Raw genomic sequence first — 22,828 nt, forward strand, 5'->3', positions numbered from 1 at the left:
AAATAAGATATACTTTATTAATCCCAAATTGGGAATGTAAAACAAAGTATTGCACTAATGAGACATACATTATTTTTTAGAAAACAAACAATTAAACTATATAAACATCCCAAAAGAGAAGTTAAAACAGAACTTAACTGAAAATATAATACATCAGCGTGAAGACACAAATCTGTAAACTATCTGACAGATAAAACACTATTTGAGGGCCAAATTACAGCAATAATATACATACTGTTGCTGCTACATTAAGGAGCCTTGTGTCCATACATGTGTCATAGTGTAGTGATTTGATCCAGGCCATATCATAATGGCGACTTTTATCCTTTTACACTTTTTTGTTTGTTTCATAGACAAAACGTTGTTTCTCCTTTTTTGTCAAATAAATTATATTCCGCTTTAAACTGTCCAACATTAATAATAATACAAATAATGATAGATTTCTACTCCAAATGATATCGGAATAATTTGCTTTTGAAAACTTATAATAATCATAACAAAAACTATTATTATTATTATTTTATTTTATTAATACTTTTTCAATCAATAGGGAGGGAAATTCTTCCAAAATCATTTGTAAAAGCCTCATGGAAACATCTTCTCATTGCAAAAGTAACAAGGACATGTTAGATTTTGCTACCCTTAAGATAAAGTGGCTTTAGTGATATCTTGGTAATCTAATGTACAATAAAGACAACTAACCAGGCTCTCTGAATACTTCAAGTAGTACATTTCATATTCCTTACCGCATATGGAGTATTAACGCAGGTGTAACTGGTGAAAGACAAGACAAGGTGATCACAGGGGAATTCATTATCTTCTGAAACAGGTCAAACATATCGCAACGCATTAAAAGAAAACAGAGATGTGTCTCCATCTTCTGGAAAACTGCTGCAACAACAACATCAGTAGATTAACAGAAGGTCCATATCCACAAACATGAATTATACCGGAGAGAAAATGCGGTACCACTTTACAATAAGACTACCCTTATAAAGGATTCATAATTAGGTTATTACTTAGGTTGTAAACACTTTATTAATCATTAAGAACCATTTATAAACCAGTTCTAACATAGTTTTCATACATCAACACAGGCTCACTATTTGGCAAGATGACTAAGCCTTATATTGGCTACTTAGCTTACTTCGTCTTCTTCATCAGCCAGCATCCTTGGTATCTGTTGTTCACTGAGTTGATTCCCCCCCCCCATCCATCTTGATGTTTCTTGGCATCTCTTATGACCATTTATTTACGAGTTACTAACATTTATAGTTGCCAAAAGGGAGCCTTATTGTAAACAAATCACCATACTACCATTTCTAATAAGGTTTAGCAGTACAGATACATGCGGGATCACTATTTGGCAAGATGACTAAGCCTTATATTGGCTACTTAACGAGAATCAACTCAGTGAGCTCAGTGCAGCTGTGGATCAGTGCAGACAATGTCCCACCTACTGGAATGTGCCGATGCCCTGGTCTCACCAATCAACCCTCCTGCTTACCGCATCATTTACGACATGCCTCTGGAGATCCTGTTACTCCGCAAATGTTTGATGGGGCGGAAGTGAGTGCACACATGGAATCGAGTGCTGCTACAAAAACCTGAGAGAACGTGAGAGATAACATAAATAAACATAACTAAAGAGCAAAAATGGCACCCAGGAAAAATCCAAACTCTGACGAGGTGGAGGAGATCAAGAATTCTCTCGACTTCTTGTCAGCCGAAATTAAAACAGTCGCGGCCCAGCAAAATAAAATCATGGAGCTGATGGGAGAAATACAATCTCTGAAAATGCAGAACATTGAAAAGGACAAAAAGATCACTTTTCTGGAGAATCGAGTGGACGACCTCGAACAATACACCAGGATGAACGATTTGATTATCAACGGTCTGAAGACCAGACCCCGGAGCTATGCCAGGGTGGCAGCGGCCTCAGAGGACTCCGCCGCCGGGAGAGGTGGAGCCGACGCTCCGGAGGTGGACCGTGAGTCGCTGGAGCAACAGGTGCTTTGCTTTTTGGACAGCAAGGGCATATCTGTTGACAGCGGAGATATTGAGGCCTGTCATGCCCTGCGGAGCAAGAACTCAACAGCCACCCCAGCAATAATAATCCGGTTCATCAACAGGAAAAATAAATATGCACTCCTCAGACAAGGAAGGAAACTGAAGGGGACCAATGTTTACATCAACGAACACCTTACGAAGAAGAACGCGGACATCGCAAGGAGAGCACGTATACTGAAGAAACAAAACAAGATTCAAGCAACATGGTCGACAAATTGTAAAATCTTCATCAAACTAAACGGATCAACAGCAGAGATGGCGAAAGTGCTCATTATCAGGGACATCACCGAGTTGGATCAGTTTGATGAATGAAACATCAAAATCAACATAAGGTAACTCAATCGCTACACACTGAAATGAACACACTAAGAACACCCATGATAAGCTTGGACAAAATTGCTGAATATAAAAAACTGGACTTGAAATGTTTCAAATACACGGAACATAAATCGCAAGACATTGAAAAGGATATTGACCCTGAAAATAATTTCTACAAGAACATCCATAACCAATGTGAATACTATACAGAAGATCAACTCAAAAGAAATGGATTGATGGATGGATCAATATCAATATTACATTTCAATAGCAGAAGCCTAATTTCAAATGTATCAAAGATCAAACACTGTTTAAGGCAACTGGAGAAACAAGTTACAGCCCTAGCAATATCAGAGACCTGGCTTAGTGATGAGCAAGCTGACATGGTTGAAATCGAGGGATACAACATGTTTTTTACTAATAGGACTCATTCTAAAGCTGGGGGGACTGCACTTTATATTAACAAAAGTTATAAAAGTAGATCTGTCAGTAATATGTCTTTTGCTTTAGACAACATCATGGAATGCATAACAGTAGAAATTGAAATAAAAAATCAAAAAACCTTCTGATAAGCTGCGTGTATAGAAAACCAGGATCATGTGTTGACACATTTGAGAAAAAGCTAGCTGAACTTTATAACTACACAAGCAGCAAGAAAATGCTTTTTGTATGTGGAGATTTTAATATTGATTTGCTGAACCCACAAGAACACAATGCAACTACAGAATTGATTAATTCTATGTATAGCAACAGTTTATATCCTACAATCACACGACCGACCAGAATAACATCACACAGTGCTACACTCATTGACAACATATTCACAAATGTTATGGATAGGAAAGTAATAAGTGGAATATTAATAAATGACACAAGTGATCACTTGCCAGTCTTTGCAACAATACAGAACTGTACTAGGATCAAAAAAGACATCAGAACAGTCGTAATTACAAGACACAAAACACCAGAGTCTGTTAATTCTTTTAAAGAAGAATTACGTAAACAAGACTGGAACAAAGTGTATGTACCAGATGTAAATGAAGCTTATGAATCATTTCTAGATATTCTATCAGGGCTGTATGAAAAACATTGTCCTCGTGTAAAGAAAATTGTGAAACAAAAATATGCTGAAAAACCATGGATCACTAAGGGAATAGAAAATGCTTGTAAAAAGAAAAATGAATTATATAAAGACTTGTTAAAGAATAGAACAGTAGAGGCTGAACAAAAATACAAGACATACAAAAACAAATTAACAAAGATAATACGATGTAGCAAAATGGATCATTACAACAAATTATTGGAAGATAACAAAAATAATATTAAAAACACATGGAATGTATTAAATACCATTATTAAAAAAGGAAATGGAAAAGCACAGCACCCAAACAGTTTTCTGTCAAAAGACAATACAGTCATTTATGACATGACCTTAGTTGCTGAACAGTTTAATGAGTATTTTGTTAATGTTGGTCCTTGTCTAGCTGGGGAAATTCCAAATACTGGTAGTAGTGAAGGTGTAGAAAGTAAAGATATAAATGTGAAGGAAACTATATTCTTAAGAGGGACTGATGAAAATGAAATTATTGACACAGTTAAAAAACTAAAGAGTAAAAGGTCTACAGACTGTCATGATATTGACATGTATACAGTTAAAAACATTATTGAATGTATAGCCAAACCACTAACTCACATCTGTAATCAGTCAATACAAACCGGTGTATTTCCAAATAAAATGAAAACTGCTAAAGTCATACCGATACATAAATCTGGAGATAAACATGTACTGTCAAACTATAGACCAATTTCATTGCTCCCACAGTTTTCTAAAATACTGGAAAAAATCTACTATGTAAGACTAAATGACTTCTTCACCAAACATAACATACTCTATGAACAACAATATGGTTTCAGAGCAAACAGAACCACATCATTTGCAGTTATAGAATTTATGGAACACATTACTAAGGCAATAGAAAAGAAAGAATATGCAATAGGGATATTTCTGGACCTTAAAAAAGCATTTGACACGGTTGACCATGAACTATTATTAAAAAAACTACAGAGATATGGAATTAGAGGTGTTGCACTATCATGGCTATCCAGCTACCTACATAACAGGAATCAGTACGTTGAAATACAAAGTCATACATCACAACTACTACAGGTTACATGCGGGGTGCCTCAAGGCTCTGTCTTGGGGCCATTATTATTTATTCTGTATATTAACAACATATGTGAAGTATCAAAAACTGTTAAAACCATTCTTTTTGCAGATGACACAAGTCTACTCTGCTGTGGGGACAATCTAGAACAGCTATTGGTCACAATGGAAAAGGAACTGAGCAGGATGAAGATCTGGTTTGACCAAAATAAATTAACATTGAACGCAAGCAAAACCAAACTCATAATATTTGGGAATCGGTCGACCAATACAGAGAAGAAACTCACTATAAATGGCGTCCAACTAGAAAGAGTAACGGAAATAAAATTCCTTGGAATAATCATAGACAATAAATTAAGTTGGAAACCACATATAAGCTATATCAAAGCCAAAATATCCAAATCAATAGCAATTCTAAATAAAGCCAAATACCTAGTTAATCAAGCTTCCTTGTTTATGCTGTACTGCTCCTTCATACTTCCATACATGATGTATTGTGTGGAGGTTTGGGGGAACACATACAAAACAAATACACATCCTATCTTCATCCTGCAAAAAAGAGCAATACGAGTTATACACAAAACTTCGTACAGAGAACCAACAGATAAATTATTTATCAAACTAAAAACACTAAAACTACAAGACCTGGTTGACTATAAAACCATTCAAATTATGTACAAGGCCGCAAATCATCATTTGCCTCATGGTGTCCAGGGACTTTTTACACGGAGAGAAGGCATGCACATGTTGAGAGGAAACTGCATTTTCAAAAAACCACCCGTACGTACAAATGCCAAACTTCATTGCATCTCATCAAAAGGTGTTAGTCTGTGGAATAAATGTAGTGATGCACTGAAAAATTGTACAACTTTATATAAAATGAAAGTATTATTCAAGAGCCAAACCATTAGTGGTTATGAACAGTACCTGTAAAAATTCCTTTTGTCATTTCCTGTAATTATAAAAGTAATTACTTCCTGATTGTTTTTGTAAACAAGTATCAAGACAAACATGTCGCTGATGACGATGACCTAATTACTTCATTTATACTGCAAGGAAAATGTACGCTAGAAGGGGTAGGACCAGAAAAGTTTTTTAAGCTTCTTCTTGCCCCTGTTGAACACGACAGAGACTAATTTAAGATTTATTGTTGTTGTTTCTTTTTATTTCTTTTTTTTTTTGCATTATCATTATTATTTATTTTATTGTACTTTGGTATAATTATTATTATTATGAGTGAGAAGGAAGAAAAGGAAGAAGCAATATATATTATTATTAGTATTGATGTATGTTTTGTTTCTGACATGTTCAATAAATTGACATAAAAAAAAAAAAATGTGCCGATGCCCCCTGGTGCAGTCCAGAAGACCTGGCAGAACCTACCCCATCAGCTGTGGCCTGTGCCCGATACTGGCAGAACGACATCTGAGATTGCTACGGACTCAAAGAAGAAGAACTCAGTGAGCAACAGATACCAAGGATGCTGGCTGATGAAGAAGACGAAGTAAGCTACTGTAGGTAGCCAATATAAGGCTTAGCAGTACAGATAAATGTGGGCTCACTATTTGGCAAGATGACTAAGCCTTATATTGGCTACTTAGCGAGAATCAACTCAGTGAACAACAGATACCAAGGATGCTGGCTGAAGAAGAAGACAACGTAAGCTAGGTAGCCAATATAAGACTTAGCAGTACAGATAAATGTGGGCTCACTATTTGGCAAGCAACCGGTCACAGTTGCCCTGTTTATCTCATGTCTTATAAAAGCTTATTAAGGATTTATAAAGGGTTCACAACCTAATTAATAAATGAATTACAAACTATTCGTAAACCCTTTATAAGGGTAGTCTTAGTGTAAAGTGGTACCTAAAATGTTGTATGGTTAAGCAGAGAAAATACATAGTTTCCTCTTGTTCTGTATATTTGTATAACTTCAATAATATAATTTTATTTCTCCAATACAAAGGAAAAAACTTTCTTCATTACACTTTTCCATAACAATAGACATTATACAAGAAACAATGAGCATCTTCTAAATGAATAGAGACATTCTTTTATAGGAATAAGCCAACAAACAGAAGGAATGAAAAAACTAATACAAAACTAAAACAGCTACTCATATTAATAGTTTTTTAATTTACTCTGTATATATACTTTTTTTCTTCTGTTGCCAAAGCATCTCAATGTGCAAAAACAACACCGGAGGAGCCTGCCACTTTCTAATCATACATTTTTAAAGAACAACCTGTTCTGTATACAAACACAGTTGCTTTCTTTTCATTAAAAATACAGTAAGTACAGTAGAAATAAAAGGGAATGCTGCGTCTGCACAAAATACAATAAATACATAAATACATTTAAAATAAAAACACACAGTCACAGAAATCAGGTGAAGTTGCTTTTTCAAGTATTTACATTGTTACTCTACCTATTTTTCTATAAAGTGAAGATTTGTTTACCTACTTTTGATATATGCTCTGATAGAATAACTGTACTGTATGCTGTTGACCTAAAAAAAAATCTCATTATTCTCCTGTGTTAAAGTACTCGTGAAAATAACACATTTCTTCCTGACAAGTTTTTTACAAACAGGATTGGACTGGTTCGGTCTCTTTTAGGAGCTCATGCATATCTATCATTACAGGAAGATCCAAAGCTACTCCTCTGGTCTCAGATGACGGCAGACGGAGGATGTTTTCTGGCCGGTCTGGCAGGCATCAGGTATCGAACTCTCTTCCAGAAGCGTGAGTTCGAGGCGGCGGCTCCTGGCGACCCCTCGGGCCACCTGATGGGGGCGCTCTTCTCGATCAGGTGCTGCAGGCCAGCGGGGTGTTGAGAGTATCCCTGAGGCCCCGTGGCCCCCAGCTGGATCAGGATCACACTCATCTCCCTCTGAAGGAGCGCATGATGGAGGCCCACCTGCAAAATGAAGAATATTTAACCCTTTAGAGCAGGGGTGTCCAAACTTTTTTCGGTGAGGGCTAAATACAGACAAATATAGGAAGGGCTGGGCCACTCACTAGAGGTGCCTCATAAGTTAAGTTATAAGTTCGCAAAATCAATCAAATGTAGGTAAATTATGCTTGATACTTGAAAATGCTTTAAGAAACACAACAGCGTACATCACAGCTCTCCAGAAGGGTTTCATTTATTGTGTTAGCAGCTCATCCCTTAACCTGCACCAAGCCTGTTTTTCATGTTTCAGGCTCGAAAATGACATGCCCAAAACAAATGACTACAACTTAACTTCTAAAAGGGGTATATGAATAATTTCTTTTATCAAAGCAAGGTTACATCTGTGAGTTGGATGTAGAAGTGTCAGAATCAATATAGATGTTTTTTATTTTAAAGAAAATTCAGATTTTACATAGTAAAAAACTGTAAATTATAGTGTCCGTCCAAAAATTCTTTTTTACTTATAGTGAAAACTACCCTTGGATGATGGGTTAGTAGACTAAAAGCTTTAGGAATCCAAAGTACAACATATAATAAGTACCCAGATTGAAGCAAAACAAGTGACATTTGACCTTTTTAGAGAGGTTTAGTCAAAACCACCCCACCTCTGAGGTGATTTGGGTGAAAATGTTTTTTTTCCATATCTCTGGCCCCCCTTGGTCGATTTGGATGGTTGACACCTCTTTCTGACCGTTAGAGCCAATAGAATCGAAGGGGGAGGCCCCCACACACACACGTTGTGAAGAGAAAAGGTGGGGGCTGCGCGCATGTAAATGTGCAGCAGAGTGGACCGATCTCTAGCTCTGGCATTTGGAAACAAAAAAGCAGTTTTATTGCTTATGGATTATCAGAAATCATTTCAAAGAGGGCACAGATACATTGGATTAACCTATGGATTAACTGCAGCATCGTTTTTTTATCGTTTTAATGCCATTGAACACCAGTTTTGACCAAGGTAAACCATGTTAGCGTTTCTAGCTACCTAGCTCCACATGTTATGAAGTACGCTTTCGTTTATAGCGTCGCAAATGTTTATCACTGAGTGTTGAGGTGGGCACCCCCAGATTTTGTGTCTCCAGGAGACCAAAAACGAGTGGTTGGCTGTGCATCTAGGATAAGTAATAAGGGAGTTATTGTGAGTTTAAGTGCCGTTTTAGGTTACATTTTTTCGCTCGTGGCTAATTCAGAGGCTGAGTGTTAGCATTGTGGGTTTTTTTTGGAAAAAAAAATTAAAAAGATCAGTTAGCTGAGTTTCTTCCCGTTACATGGATATAAAACATTCATAGTTTATTAAATATTAAGATTCCTTAGACGTTGTTTCCTGCAAATGACGCGTTTATCCGCCCGGTACCGGGGGGGCCGTGCGTAACAGGTTAAAACAGAAGCTTCAGATTGCTTATAAAAAGAGGAAATATGAAGGGTAGATTTCAAGCTGGTTATGTAAATAAGTTATTGGGCTTTTTTTTGTATCAACTAAGATTTGTTTGAAAATGTTTCCAACTTTAATTGACTGAATTTATTTGAAAAGTGGGCTTATTAACACATGAATACTACTGTGTAATATATGTTAACATATATATTTCAGAAGTACGTTATATGACAAGCACAAGTTTCATTTGTGGGCCATATTTCATTATACTTTTGGAATTAGCTGGGGGCCGATTCAAAATGGGCCGCGGGCCATAGTTTGGACACCCCTGCTTTAGAGAACACACTGGACGTGACTTCACCAATCTGTCCTAATTTAAAACTCACCTCTTCTGCTTACTGATTTTACAATTGATTTATACATTTGTAATATGTATTTGTAAAGTCTTTGAGTACCTATGTTTAAAATGTTTATTATTATTATGATTATAATTTTTGTTATTTATTATTATTACCATTATTATATTTATTATTATTATTATTAATTAAAACAAATATTTTACTCAATGATATTTACTATGAAAGTTTTTTAAGCCTTAATTAAAAAAAATATATACATCCTTATTTCAATTGTATTTGAACATGGGCGGATAAAAACTCACCCAATCTGCTAGAATGCCCACATTAGTATTTATCTATATTATGTAATAAATGTTAAGAGAACTTCATTATTTTTGTATTTTATTATATATGTTGCATTGTTGGAGGAGCTCAGGTCGGAAGAATTTCATTGCCATTTCTACGTTTTAGCTTATGTGCATATGACAATAAAACCTTTGAATCTTGAATCTTTGAAAAAAGTAAGACTCTTACCTGCCAGTCAAATCCTCCTATCAGTGAGTCCCGAGTCGAGGTGAGAGTCTCCTCCTTGCTCTCTGGTCCTGACCCCGGGGTGAGGAGGACCATCAGTCTCCTGCTCTGCTGCATGCGGTCCTCCACCAGCTCCAGGCGGTCTGCAGGTCACACAAAATGATACGGACACACAGGTTTATGTTGTGTTTGGAAAATAGAGTAGCACATGATAACAAAGGTATCCCAACTGTAGCTGTAGTGTACATGACAGGATGTATGATTACCTAGAAGAGCATCAGGACTATTTTAGGCATATGATAGCTATTTGACAACGATTAAACATGATGACACAGCCCCTCGGGAGATAGGCATCTGACTGTCATGTTTATTGCTTACACGGGCCTTAGCTAATCTGAACTAAACATTGTATACTGCTTTGAACCAGTATTCCTCCATCTTGTGACTGTGTAACTCACTCTCTTGTATATCAGCATGTGAAGGACACTGTTCAGGAAATAGTTGATGCTCTGTATATGATGACTACTTAATATAATAGGATAATAAATACATGGATCCTGATATTGAAGCTCAAGCCGGTGACGAGTGATATTTTTCTAACAATGGACATATAATAAGGTGCTGGAAATCATGCCTTGAGTTGAGTCCTGCATTGTCATGTGTTACATGATCACACCATGTCAAAAGGTACATTATTGTGTTTACATATGATTGTGTAAAATCTAGTTCCAAGCATGTTCAAAAGGTGTATAAATACTGTAATAGTCTCTCCTTCTGTAGACTCTGCTCATTGGATGCAAGGGGTAATCTGTCTCTTATTCTGTACAACAATATCATATTTTAACTTCAACCACTTCTGTGTCTGTGCTTTAATGTGTTTCTATTTGGTTATTTGGTAATGTTGTGAGTGTTTAAGATATCGGATCCACAACATTGTATTTAATGTTTCCTGTTTTATTTTGAAATGTGGTTTCTCTTTGTGTCTTGTCTTGTTTTACTTCCTGTCTTTTCTGTTTTCCTGCCTGAGTGATTATATGACCTGCTGCCCCTGTGTTTGACCTCCAGCTGTGTCTTTTCTCTGAGATTAGTCCTGTCTCTATATAAGCCTGTCCGTCCAAGTGTTTTTGGCTAGTCTGTTGATGTTTCCTGCCGTTATTGTCTTCCCCTCGTTCAGCTTCCCAAGTTTCCAGTGGTCTCATCCTGTTTGTCCTTCGTATGTTTGCTGCTTTCCATTTGTTTAACCATTCCTGCTCCATTAGTTTTGTGTTTTTTGGTACGAGCTTTAATTTACACTGCCTCCACACTTTTTGTGTCCTGATTTCCTTATCCCTGTGACAGAAGATGTGGTTTTATCTGTATTTGTGCTCAAAGTAACGATATGTTTTGAAAAACATTCAGACCTTCCCCGGGTATGTCGTCCCTCCCGTGGATGAACAGTCGATACCCGCACTTTTCCTCGAGGACAGAGGGCAAAGTCTTTGTGATGAACTGACAGAGGGAGTCTTCAGTGACCTTGTCCATGCTCTGCGTTTGGTACACAACGTAGGCATCGTACACCCTCGAATCTGGGAAATACAAACACATTTACTGAAGCTTTCTCTCAGGATTGTTCCGATCTTAGTCTGCCAGTTTTGTCCTTGTTATGAGAACATTATGCAGCCTTGTCTCCACACAGTGCCTTTTACTTAATGAGGCGAACCTACATTTACATTTGGCACAAAGAGTTTCCCTGGAAAAATACACCACTGCAGTCATTTATCCTACTCTTGCCAACAATACTGTAGCTCTTAAATCTCCCATCTGTTTTCGGTTAACTGGTGGCCAACCTATACAAGGAAAGGTTGTCTCATTGTCTGATTCTTCCAGAAACAATATCTCTTTGACTCATTGTTACCCAGGCTACGATAAATCCAACACAGTCTCACGGCATTTTGTGTTATAGTCACAAAATTAATCTATTGATTCGTGTTCACCAACACGATTTCGCCATTTTTTTCGTGTCACACAGAACGATTTTAAAAGCAATGTAAATAATAACAAATTAGAAGGAAAAACACATTAAAAAAAATACAGATTTAAGTATTCTGACACAGAACGATTTTAGAAGCAATGTATTTATATTGATAGTATGTTTCGTGCCTGCACCAAATAATAACAAATTAGAAGGAAAAAAAGATGACAAAAATACAGATTTCAGTATTCTGAGGCTCTGAGCCCCATTTCTTTTCCTCACTGACGGCACAAAAACTCAGACATTATACAATTTAAAATAAAAGGGATAGGGTTAGGCTTAGGGTAAGATATTGAGTAAGAACATGTTTTTATAAACCACACAGCTTCTGGTCTTCCAAGACCCGACCGGACAAAAAGACGTGTTGCAGGCACGAAACATACTACCAATAGAAATACATTGCATTTAAAATCGTTCTGTGTGACACGAAAAAAATGTGAAAATCGTGTTGGTGAACACGAATCAATAGATTAAATTAATTTCGTGACTAATAACACGAAATGCCGTGAGACTGGGTTGGATAAATCACAATTCTGTTTGTGCTTATGAAGCCTGTGAAGTTATTTTATTTCCACTCGCTCTGTACGAACAACCAGACACAACTGAAATCACAGGGGTGAGAGAAAGGATAAATCCAAGGGATCAGAAGTGGGGCTGCAAGAGGCCAGCATGAGCAGCTCTGATCAGACTCCTTATTTCAATAAACTCAATGAGCAACATTCCCAAAAGTATTCTCCAAGTGTGGCTGGAGTTATTATGCTTCTCTGGACAATGTTTTTTGTGGATCTACACCGACTCAACATGTTTCTCATCACACTGTCACTTTAACATGTTACTTAAAATCTGAACACGTATGAAAGTACCACATGAACATTTCAAAACAACACCTCGCATGTTTGGAAGCATGTTCAACTAATTTATCACCTACATCTTGTTTACTTTACACCCACAACATTATATTTCTATTTCATGGTGTACCTTATTAAACCAGTCACTTTTTGGCACTAAATAATATTAAAATTACCCACAATGCAACTACCCCAGTGAGAGTTTGGTTGGAGATTAGCGTTGTGTTAGCGGTTTATGTAGCATCAAGCTGCTAGCCTCAACTAAAGATTAGTCTTGGGTTAAGGCACGTTATCAGACTTTGCAATGCTACTTCTTAGGCCCTTTTATCAGACTATGATGTGTACAATTGCCCTCCATTAGCAGGCGATTAGCTTAGCATAAAGACTTAAAGCAGGTGCTAGCAGCTAACGTCTGAAGCTAACCTATTAACACATTGTTTGTTAAATCTGTAAACAAGCAGAACTGTACAAAATGATAGGGGTTTTAGACTGATTTATCCGAAATTAAGGAGAAAACAAACATTTATAGTTTGGATAGGATAATTAAACTAGCCTATCATTCTTTAATTTCTCAATCCTTCATGAATTAAAAATATATATCTTCCTTACCTTTCTTGTAACTGCTTTTTGGGAGGAATGGTCTGAAAAAGAGAGCGAGGTCGATAGCGAAGCACTTGATCAGCACGGCGGCAAACACACACAGCGACAACACACACACTCCACCAGTGACCAGTGGGATTATAGACTCTGGAAAACACAAAAGACAACATTTCAATTAACAAGTATTAGCCAAAAACCTGATGAAGACACAAGAATATACAGAGGTGGGAGAATACTCAGATCTTGTACTTAAGTAAAAGTAGAAGTACCTGAGAGTTGTAATACTCTGTTACAAATAAAAGTCCTGCAATCAAAATGTTACTCAAAGTAGTGATTGTGCAGATTGGTCCATTTCAGAATAATATGTATTATATGTTTTATAATTATTGATCATTAAAGTGTTATCAAAGCTGGTAAAGGTGCAGCTAGTTTGAATGACTTTGGCCGTGTCTCAATTCAGGGGCTGCACCCTTCGGAGGCTGCATTTGTAGACCACATACGTCACTTCCGCTGAAAGAAGGCTGTCCCAATTTAAAAAAAAGACGAGACTCCTCAGAACATAAACCCTTCCAACAACGTCAAGAATCTCACAAAGACTAACAGAAAAAGCAGAACCTAAATGCACACAGGACTAATCAAACAAACAAGACAAGGTGAACACAATCGGGTAATCAGGCAGGAGGGAACACTGTGGGTGTTTCTCAATCGCGAGTAAAGCTGCTTCAGAGCCACTATTTCAAGCATACTACGTCATCGAGTGCCGCCGAAGGACTATTCCAATCTCCAGTATACTTGGAAATCTACCGAGCCCGGCGTACTCCGTTTGGAGAAATATCGAGGCTGCACATGAGTAGACTCCGCGGTCTTAAAATCCCCACAATGCTTTGCGCACGGACCAATTTCCCCAAATCTGTGGCGGAAGATGTAAGAGGCGGGGCCTCTCATATGACGCACACCTGCACACTTGCTAGCGTGTTCCACACTTCGTTTTCCGAATGCCAGGAAGTATTCTTGACTCGCTTCTGAAGCAAGATGCTCGGCAGACATGTGCTACCAAGCAAGCGTACTCGCGATTGAGAAACACCCAGAGACAGGAAGCAACACACAAGACGAGGGGTGAACACTTTTCAAACTAAAACAGGAAAACAAAGATAGATCTAGACAGGACAAAATCAAACACAGACAGATCGTGACATACAGTACTTGAGTAATGTACTAAGTTTCTTTACACCACTGCGTACATGATATCCTGTTACTGACCTCTCCTCTTCAGGGTTAAGTTAGCATGCACCGTTTCGATGGAGCCGATGCCTAGACATTTAAATGTAGCCGCGAAATCCTTAGCAGACACTTTTTTGATGGTCAGGACTGCAGTGAAGATGGTATTATTTGAAGGCTCCTTGGTGACACTAACAGAGAACACACATAAAAGAAAATTACACAAATCTCCTCCTCATCATCATCATCATCATCATCATCGTCGTCGTCGATTACAGAGAGTAGAGTGGTTTGTTGAGGCCAGACTTACATTTGACTGTATCCTTCATTCCTGTCCACAGAGACTCCGTTAGCTTCCCAGGAAGCATTGCAGTCACGCTTCATGTTTATCCCGCAGTAAACTTTGCAGTATAGCTTGATCCCAACACCTGTACGAGAGAGGTTTTCATATCAGAGATTAAAGAGGAGTTATGAATATATACACAAATCTAGGCACTGTCTTGAAAGGTCACCTATTATGCAAATCCACTTATTCATGTCTTCTCTACATCAACATGTGTCCCCTCTGTGTAAAGAGACTCTGAAAGTTTCAGGAAAAAAGATTCTCTCTCTTTTTGTCCTGATCCATTTATATAGAAACCTGCCTGAAAATGAGCTGATCAGATTTTGGCCACTTTATGATGTCATAACGATTTTTTGGCTTGGTAACCAGTGCTTGAATTGGGCCGGTACTCACGCAGTACCGGGACTTCTGATTTTTACCCATCTGCGTACCGTTACTTCTTACTGTGTACTGGCACCTCATGACGCATCTAGGTATGCTGCGCATATTTGTGTATTTGTGTGTTTATGCTTAGTTGCAACTCCCACCCAGTAGGTGGCTCTGTAGATAGACTCGAGCAGGCACGGGAGAGAAGGAAAGCAGAAAATACATAACGTTAGCTACCATTTCGAAAATGTTAGCGTGGCTTAATAGTGCGAAAAGAAAGCGGTTGTCGCCGGACAAGGAGCCGAAAGAAACTCCAGTTAATACTGATGCAACTGCAAATACAGAAAATGTTGTGTTAGAAATGTTGTCTGACGGGGAGCCTTCTCTGGTCGAGCCTCCTGCTCAAAGTTCAGTAGCACTAGCTCCCACAGAGCCTTCTCTCCCGCTAACGTTAGCTGCTGCTGGCGCAACTGCCACCACCAACAACACCGGGCAAAGCGATGCACCTGACTGCTGGACAAGGGACCAGGTGGAATATTTTTGCAAGACCAATGAATGGCTCGTTGTTAAAGACAAAAAGCTGGGATGTCGGATATGTAAAGAGGTAAAATATTTGGGAATACACACTGGACAAGGACTGAATCAAAGATATGAGGATAAGGATAGAGGGAGTCGTATGTTGTACAGATTGTAAAGACCTTTGAGCCAAATTCTTGTTTTTAGGCTGTATAAATAAAATGGACTTAAAACAGTTGCTGATTTAGAGTACTGGCACCTTTTTTATTCCAATTCAAGCCCTGTGTGTAACCATTAGCCAATCACCAACCAAGGTAACCCCCCCCCCTTATCACCTGAATCTCCTCCTAGAGCACCATTGTGTTCTTTTTAACCAAATCTCTCTCTGAGGGGCGTGGGGAGGGGCTCCTTATTTTCATCTAAAGTAACAGACAGAGAATCAGCACTTTTGAAACAGGGCTGAAACAGAGGGGATTATGGGACGCTGCAATGATCTGTTTGGTGTTTCAGCCAAACACAGAGACATGTTTTGTATATATCTGAGACCTGTATATTGATGAAAAAGAGTATAATAGGAGACCTTTAAGAACAATTAAAACAGGTCAGTGCTTTGATGAGACCACAGGTCATGGCTCTGGTTCCCTGCTGGAGAGAGAGGTCTGACAGCGAGGTAAAGCTGTGAAAATAATCTTTATATAAAATAACGTTACATTCTATTGTTTTTTTTAGGTATTCAAAATAAATGTTGCTGCTGCCCCGTTAACAGCACGATTCTAACAACCAACAGATTATTCACTTAAAAGCAGTAATAGTCGTTAACACATATAGGTATCATTTTTTCAATAAAGGAATTGTTGTATTTTCAGGGTTATGAAGCTAAGCACTGTGGAGTTATCAGCTGTTCATCTACCTTCATCAGCAAACTGCTCCTTGTTGGTCGGTGAGATGATCACTAGGTTATGGTAGGCCACCTTGTCTCCTGCAGACAATCAAAAACAAACTTAGTGATCAGTGCTCCTTTACGAGGCTCTACAGGACACTTGATGACTTTCACATTTCAATGTCATATCCTGGGAAGTAACTAAGTACATTTACTCAAGTATATTCAAATATACTGAGGCACAATTTCCCTTTTACGCTACTTTATACTTCTTTTCCACTACATTTAAAAGGGAGCACTGTGATTGTACTCCACTAAATTTATCTAATAGCTACTCTTAACCAAATGCATCTCTAAAATTAAACTCTTTAAGTCATGAAAGAGTCAAATTACTTAAATATTTAAAAAAAAGTAAATCATAACTGTGTTTGTCTACAACAGTAAAATGCTAAGTGATTCAACAATATTATCTAGAAAATGTTACATATATAAATATAATTATACACACACATATAGGCAATTCTTCTGCACAATGATAACTTCTACTTGTTATACTTTCATTACATTTTGTAGTACTTTTGTATTTAAGTAAGATTTAGATTGCAGGACTTTTACTCATAATGAAGTATTTTGACAATAATGTTTTTTACTAAAGCATCTGAATACTTCTCTCACCACTGGTTATATCGTTATCTTTTGACCTCCTAAATAAAGAATAATACCAACTCCCAACATGCTAAATTTACTTCACTTTTATTTGTGAACTTTTTATCCAATTTACCTTAAAATGCTCTCTCACCTTGAACTGTTAGACTCCTATGCCCTGAAGTGTTGTACTTCTTGCCGTTGTGTGTCCAGGTGCAAACGCAGGTGTAGATTCCCTCGTCCGTTTTATTAGCATTTTCAACCCAAAGAGTGTATTCATTTTGACCATGAAGGGTCTTGTTGTCCTGAAGCCGGGGCACAAACGAAAGGAGGAGAACAATTAAGCATGTCATAGGAAAGGTATTTTAAAAAAGGACAGAACCCTAATAAACCCTGTTATCATGTAATAATCCCAATCAAAAAATGAAAAATAGAAATAGGATTTAATCTGTTTGGCAAAAATAAGAAGTGTTCTCAAAGCTTCAATGTTTTGATTACATACAGATGCATGCACACACAAATAAAGAATATAACTCAGCACAGGACAGGTACATCTTTACTTATAATTAGTGCTTACTAATCCACAAAATTGTTGAAGGTAATCAAAATGTATCTGTGAAATGAACTGCAAAAATTGAAAATGACAGCGAAAATAAAAAAAATAAAAAAAATGGAACTGTTTTTAAATGTAGGTTCTGTTAAAGGTGGGGTAGGTAAGTTTGGAGAAACCGGCTCGAGATCGCTAGAATTTGAAAATACACAACCGGAGAAAATCTGCCACTTCCTTATAGAGCCCCTCCTCCAACACACACGAACGCGCACATGACCAATGAGGGCACGAGATAAGTTTGTGCACAGATGGAAGGCTGACAGGCAGGTAGGCCATCCAGTTATTTTAGCCGGGCCGGCTCAGATGATTGGTCGTGCTTTTTACAGTTCTACAGCTTCCACAGATGACATTTTTTTATGGATTTTTTGTCAAAGCACTTAAGATATTCATTGCTATCGGGATGTTAAGAGCATTCCATGGAATATAACAAAAAGTGTATCTCGAGCCGGTTTCTCAAACTTACCTACCCTACCTTTAAAGGTGGGGTATGTAATTTATTTCAGACACACTTTTTGTTATATTCCATGGAATGCTCTTAACATCCCGATAGCAATGAATATCTTAAGTGCTTTGACAATAAATACATTGAAAAATGTCATCTGTGGAAACCGTAGTACTGTAAAAAGTACGACCAATCATTTTAGCCGGCCCGGCTAAAATAACTGGATGGCCTACCTGCCTGTCAGCCTTCCATCTGTGCACAAACTTATCTCGTGCCCTCATTGGTCATGTGTGCGTTCGTGTGTGTTGGAGGAGGGGCTCTGTAAGGAAGTCTGAAGGAAGAGGCAGATTTTTTCCGGTTGTGTATTTTCAAATTCTAGCGCACTCGAGCTGGTTTCTCCAAAATTACCTACCCCACCTTTAAGTAAATTACCTAAAAACCTAAAAACGGGTTAATCTGTTAACCAGTTTTTAACATTTGGGTCAACAGTGCATATTTCTCTTTTATAACCTGTACACATACTTTCTATTCACACACAGTTCTCACTTAGTGCAGGTACCTTGTTCCAGGTGACTTTTCCACTCAATTTGGCACATGTGCGGCGGATATGATTTGGGCATGTGACCTTTTTGTTAATGTCAGAGTTATTGATAGGATCGTAGACGAATTTCTTGAGGACGTTAACTCTTAATGTATAGTTTGTACACACCCCTGATGATGTGTTATGCCTAAGGGGAAGAAATAGATTGATTCAAAACCAGGGAACATGTTTACAGATCATTTCTGTGGAGAAAAGGTTGATCAAGAGTCAATTTTAGTATCCTCACCGGGCGCTGTACAATCCAGAGTCCTCGGGGAGAAGGTTTAAGAAAAAGAGAGATCCACCGTGGTAATGCACGGTCTCATTTTCGTCAGCAGTGATCTCAGTCTGGTTATTATTGAACCATGTGATCTCTTCATCAGGCACGTTGCTGTCGAGATTGTCAAGCACAAAATTAAACGCATCCCCTTCATTAAGTTTGTAAATTTTTGTGTCAAGGTCGTAACATTTGGGCTCTGCTGTCTCTGAAAATGTGGAGAAAAGATGGAAGAGATGAGCTTTATGAAGATGATGGTATTAATCTTTCTTGGTAGTGTAAATGTACAGGTAGACCGGCTTTTCATGACTAGAGTGTTGATTAGAGTGAAGGACAAATTAATGAAATAGTTTATAAAATACGAAATGCTAGCTTTATTCTATATTTACAACAAATAGAGTGGTGCAGTAAGGATGCGTTTTTGTAGGCCTCGACAAAAAGCAATGGGATTTTAATGCACAAAAAAAGCTCCTTGGCCAACACAATCTTATAATGCTGATACAAGTTCTGGTGCCACTTTGTTATTTTTGAAGCTTAAAAGTAATCGGCAGAAGTAAAACGCTAATGCTGGGCTATAAACAAACTACAACACGGCTGTGCATAACCACAGTATGTACCTGCTTTGGACTTGCACTAGCACAACAACATGTGTACTGTATATATGTATAAACAGCTTTACCTAATTGTTATTTTATAGTATACTGTTCAATCCAGCCAGTGCAGTCAAGTCAAATGCAAAACAAATTCTTCAAAATCTCTGATAATGAGGGTTTAACGTGTTTAATGTCTCATATTGATTTATGCTTTCTACTTTCGCCACCACCTCTAGGAGTGTATTAACTGGATGTGTGGGTCGATAACGTGGTTGGAGCTGAGTAAACAGATCATAATATTACCCTACCTGAACATTCAGATGTAGTTATCACCATGTAGACAAGGAGGAGAAGTCGGGAAGTGTCCATGTTCTGAGAGACAGAGTGAATTCAGAGTTAAACCACATGCTTCTGCACCACCCATACACACCGATACCATCATGAACCTTTTGAAATGAGTCTTGTACGAAATTTGCAGCCGTATGTTGACATTGCCTTTATTAAATTCCCTGGTATAGTTTATCTGTATGACCTTCTTTTGCATAGTGGATACACTAGGACTTCTTAATTACCTGGAGAATATATCTTGTGTTTTAAGGACAAAAAACATGGTTTCCTGTGTATTTGAAAGATGCCCTATTATGCCTTTTCTGGTTTTTCTTATCCTGTAGTGTGTTATATCGTTTTTTGTGAATGTAAGTGGTCTGCAAAGGCTCCCTCTAAAACAGGGGTGTCAAACTCAAATACACAGTGGGCCAAAATAAAAAAATGGGTACTAGTCGAGGGCCGGACTGGTTCAATGTTTATTGCAGAACTTATTGAAATGAACTTATTGCACATATTAAACCTGGAACTAACAAAGCTTAAATGATTGCCTATAAAAACAACATTAAACATTAAATAATCAGTTGCATTCATTTCTTATGGCTCTATCTGCAGCTTTTCCAGAGTCATTTCTTATGATTACATTTTTCCACAGGCCAACAACAGCTTCAAAAAAACAATTTCCCTCAAAGAAAAAAACAAACATGCCCTGTTGTCGTGAGAAAGAAAGTGCAGATGGAAACATCCATGTAAACTCAGTGTGCTGCTCTGTGATGCTAGTTCAAGCCAGATACTTGGCATCTCATCTTGGGTGCAAGGTCATCAATGTTTGGGGTCAGGCTTTGAGCTGAGGAGACCCTCAGGATTGAGTGAAGGTGTGGGTGAACATTAAAGCATGGATACAGTACATGTCCCAGTAGAGGCACAGAATATAAAAATGAACCTGGAAAGGAGTCAAATATGTCGTCTTCAAAGTACACAATGCTCCAAGGATACTATTAAAATAGATACAGTAGAACTAAATAATCAAACATATCATACAGTCTGTCTTTATTGATGTCTTCCACTTCTTTGCACGGCTGCTGTTTCAGGAACGTGCAATAATCTCCGGCGTAACATTAACACAGCACAACACAAATAAAAACTGTGATTACGAAACAAGTGTGGTTATTTATAGAGGAAGCCCCGGTAAACATTTGCTCTCTGTGCCACAGCTGAGACACTTTTAAAAACTCTGAATTAATGGATTTAAAATAAATGATTAATGTAAAACAAATGTGTTATTTCCTTTGCAACAGGCAGTTATGAATAATATGGAATATCTTTCTTTAATGCCAAAATGTGTTGACGAATTGCAAAAGTCACGAATGAATTGTAATGAAGTACATTACAAAAATAAGGTTCTCTTTTGTCTTAAGCTTTTAGTACCTCCGTACCGACTTAACTGGCAGTATTCTCTCTAAATACTGGTCAGCTTTCTGTCCCCAGAGTCAGAACTAAACATGGAGAAGCAGCGTTCAGTTATTATGCTCCAAATATCTGGAACAAACTCCCAGAAACCTGCCGGTCCGCTGCAACTCTGACTACTTTTAAATCCAGGCTGAAGACTTTTCTTTTTGCCGCTGCTTTTAATTGAACTATTCACATCTTAAACTGCACTGTAACTGTTATTATCTTTGCTTTTTATCTTTGCTTTTCAATGAGTGTTTTTAGATATCATTTTATAATATGTTTCTTAATGCTCTTAATGTCTTTAATTTTTGTAAAGCACGTTGAATTGCCTTGTGTTGAAATGTGCTATATAAATAAACTTGCCTTGCCTAAAACCTTGAATAAACATACTCTGTACTTCTACAGTTGAACTCCTTTTCAAAAAGACATGCAGAAGAAAAAATGAAACCGTTTGCTTACCTGATAGCGTGTGCGAGAAAACTTGAGTGGATTCAGTGAGACTCTTCTCCTCTACCTGGTTTTATGTCTCCTCTGTGAGAAGTGTGAGTGAGTAACACCATGAGAGCAAGAAAAAGCAACACACACACACACACACACACACACACACACACACACACACACACACACACACACACACACACACACACACACACACACACACACACACACACACACACACACACACACACACACACAGAAACACACAGGCAGTGAGAGAGAAAGAGAGGCGTTGACATAATGACATAATTATAAATTACACAGTGTCCCTTTCTCCTCCCTCATACACACAAACACACACACACACACACACACACACACACACACACACACACACACACACACACACACACACACACACACACACCACACACACACACACACACACACACACACACACACACACACACACACACACACACACACACTCATATGCTGTATATACTCAAACAAACATACCCACACACAAACACACACACACAGTGTCCATTCCTCCTCCCTCTCTCCTCCCATTTTCCTTTTTCTTCTTTCTTTCACACACACACACACACACACACACACACACACACACACACACACACACACACACACACACACACACACACACACACACACACACACACACACACACACACACACACACACACACACACACTCATATGCTGTATATACTCAAACAAACATACCCACACACAAACACACACACACACACAGTGTCCATTCCTCCTCCCTCTCTCCTCCCATTTTCCTTTTTCTTCTTTCTTTCACACACACACACACACACACACACACACACACACACACACACACACACACACACACACACACACACACACACACACACACACACACACACACACACACACACACACACACAAAAT

The 22,828-nt window shown here is 38.0% G+C and overlaps 1 protein-coding gene across 2 annotated transcripts; it reads right to left on the bottom strand.

Moving 5' to 3' along the window:
* Nucleotides 1-6,489: 6,489 nt before the first annotated feature.
* Nucleotides 6,490-22,055, bottom strand: LOC117495566 (interleukin-1 receptor-like 1). Of its 2 annotated transcripts, none has more exons than XM_034146862.1 (12): nt 21,909-22,055; nt 19,982-20,045; nt 19,051-19,194; nt 18,783-18,951; nt 17,326-17,476; nt 16,557-16,625; nt 14,732-14,849; nt 14,464-14,612; nt 13,213-13,350; nt 11,145-11,309; nt 9,748-9,887; nt 6,490-7,470 (listed from the first exon to the last, which is right to left on the bottom strand). In XM_034146862.1, the coding sequence occupies exons 2-12, from the start codon at nt 19,987-19,989 to the stop codon at nt 7,222-7,224; spliced, it is 1,500 nt and encodes a 499-aa protein (XP_034002753.1). In that variant the 5' UTR covers nt 19,990-20,045; nt 21,909-22,055; the 3' UTR covers nt 6,490-7,221. The 2 variants fall into 2 exon arrangements, with proteins under 2 accessions (XP_034002753.1, XP_034002752.1); XM_034146861.1 differs by having other exon boundaries at nt 19,051-19,288.
* Between the last annotated feature and the right edge of the window lie 773 nt (nt 22,056-22,828).

The sequence above is a fragment of the Trematomus bernacchii genome, unplaced genomic scaffold (assembly GCF_902827165.1).
Source record: "Trematomus bernacchii unplaced genomic scaffold, fTreBer1.1, whole genome shotgun sequence".
Lineage (NCBI taxonomy): Eukaryota > Metazoa > Chordata > Actinopteri > Perciformes > Nototheniidae > Trematomus > Trematomus bernacchii.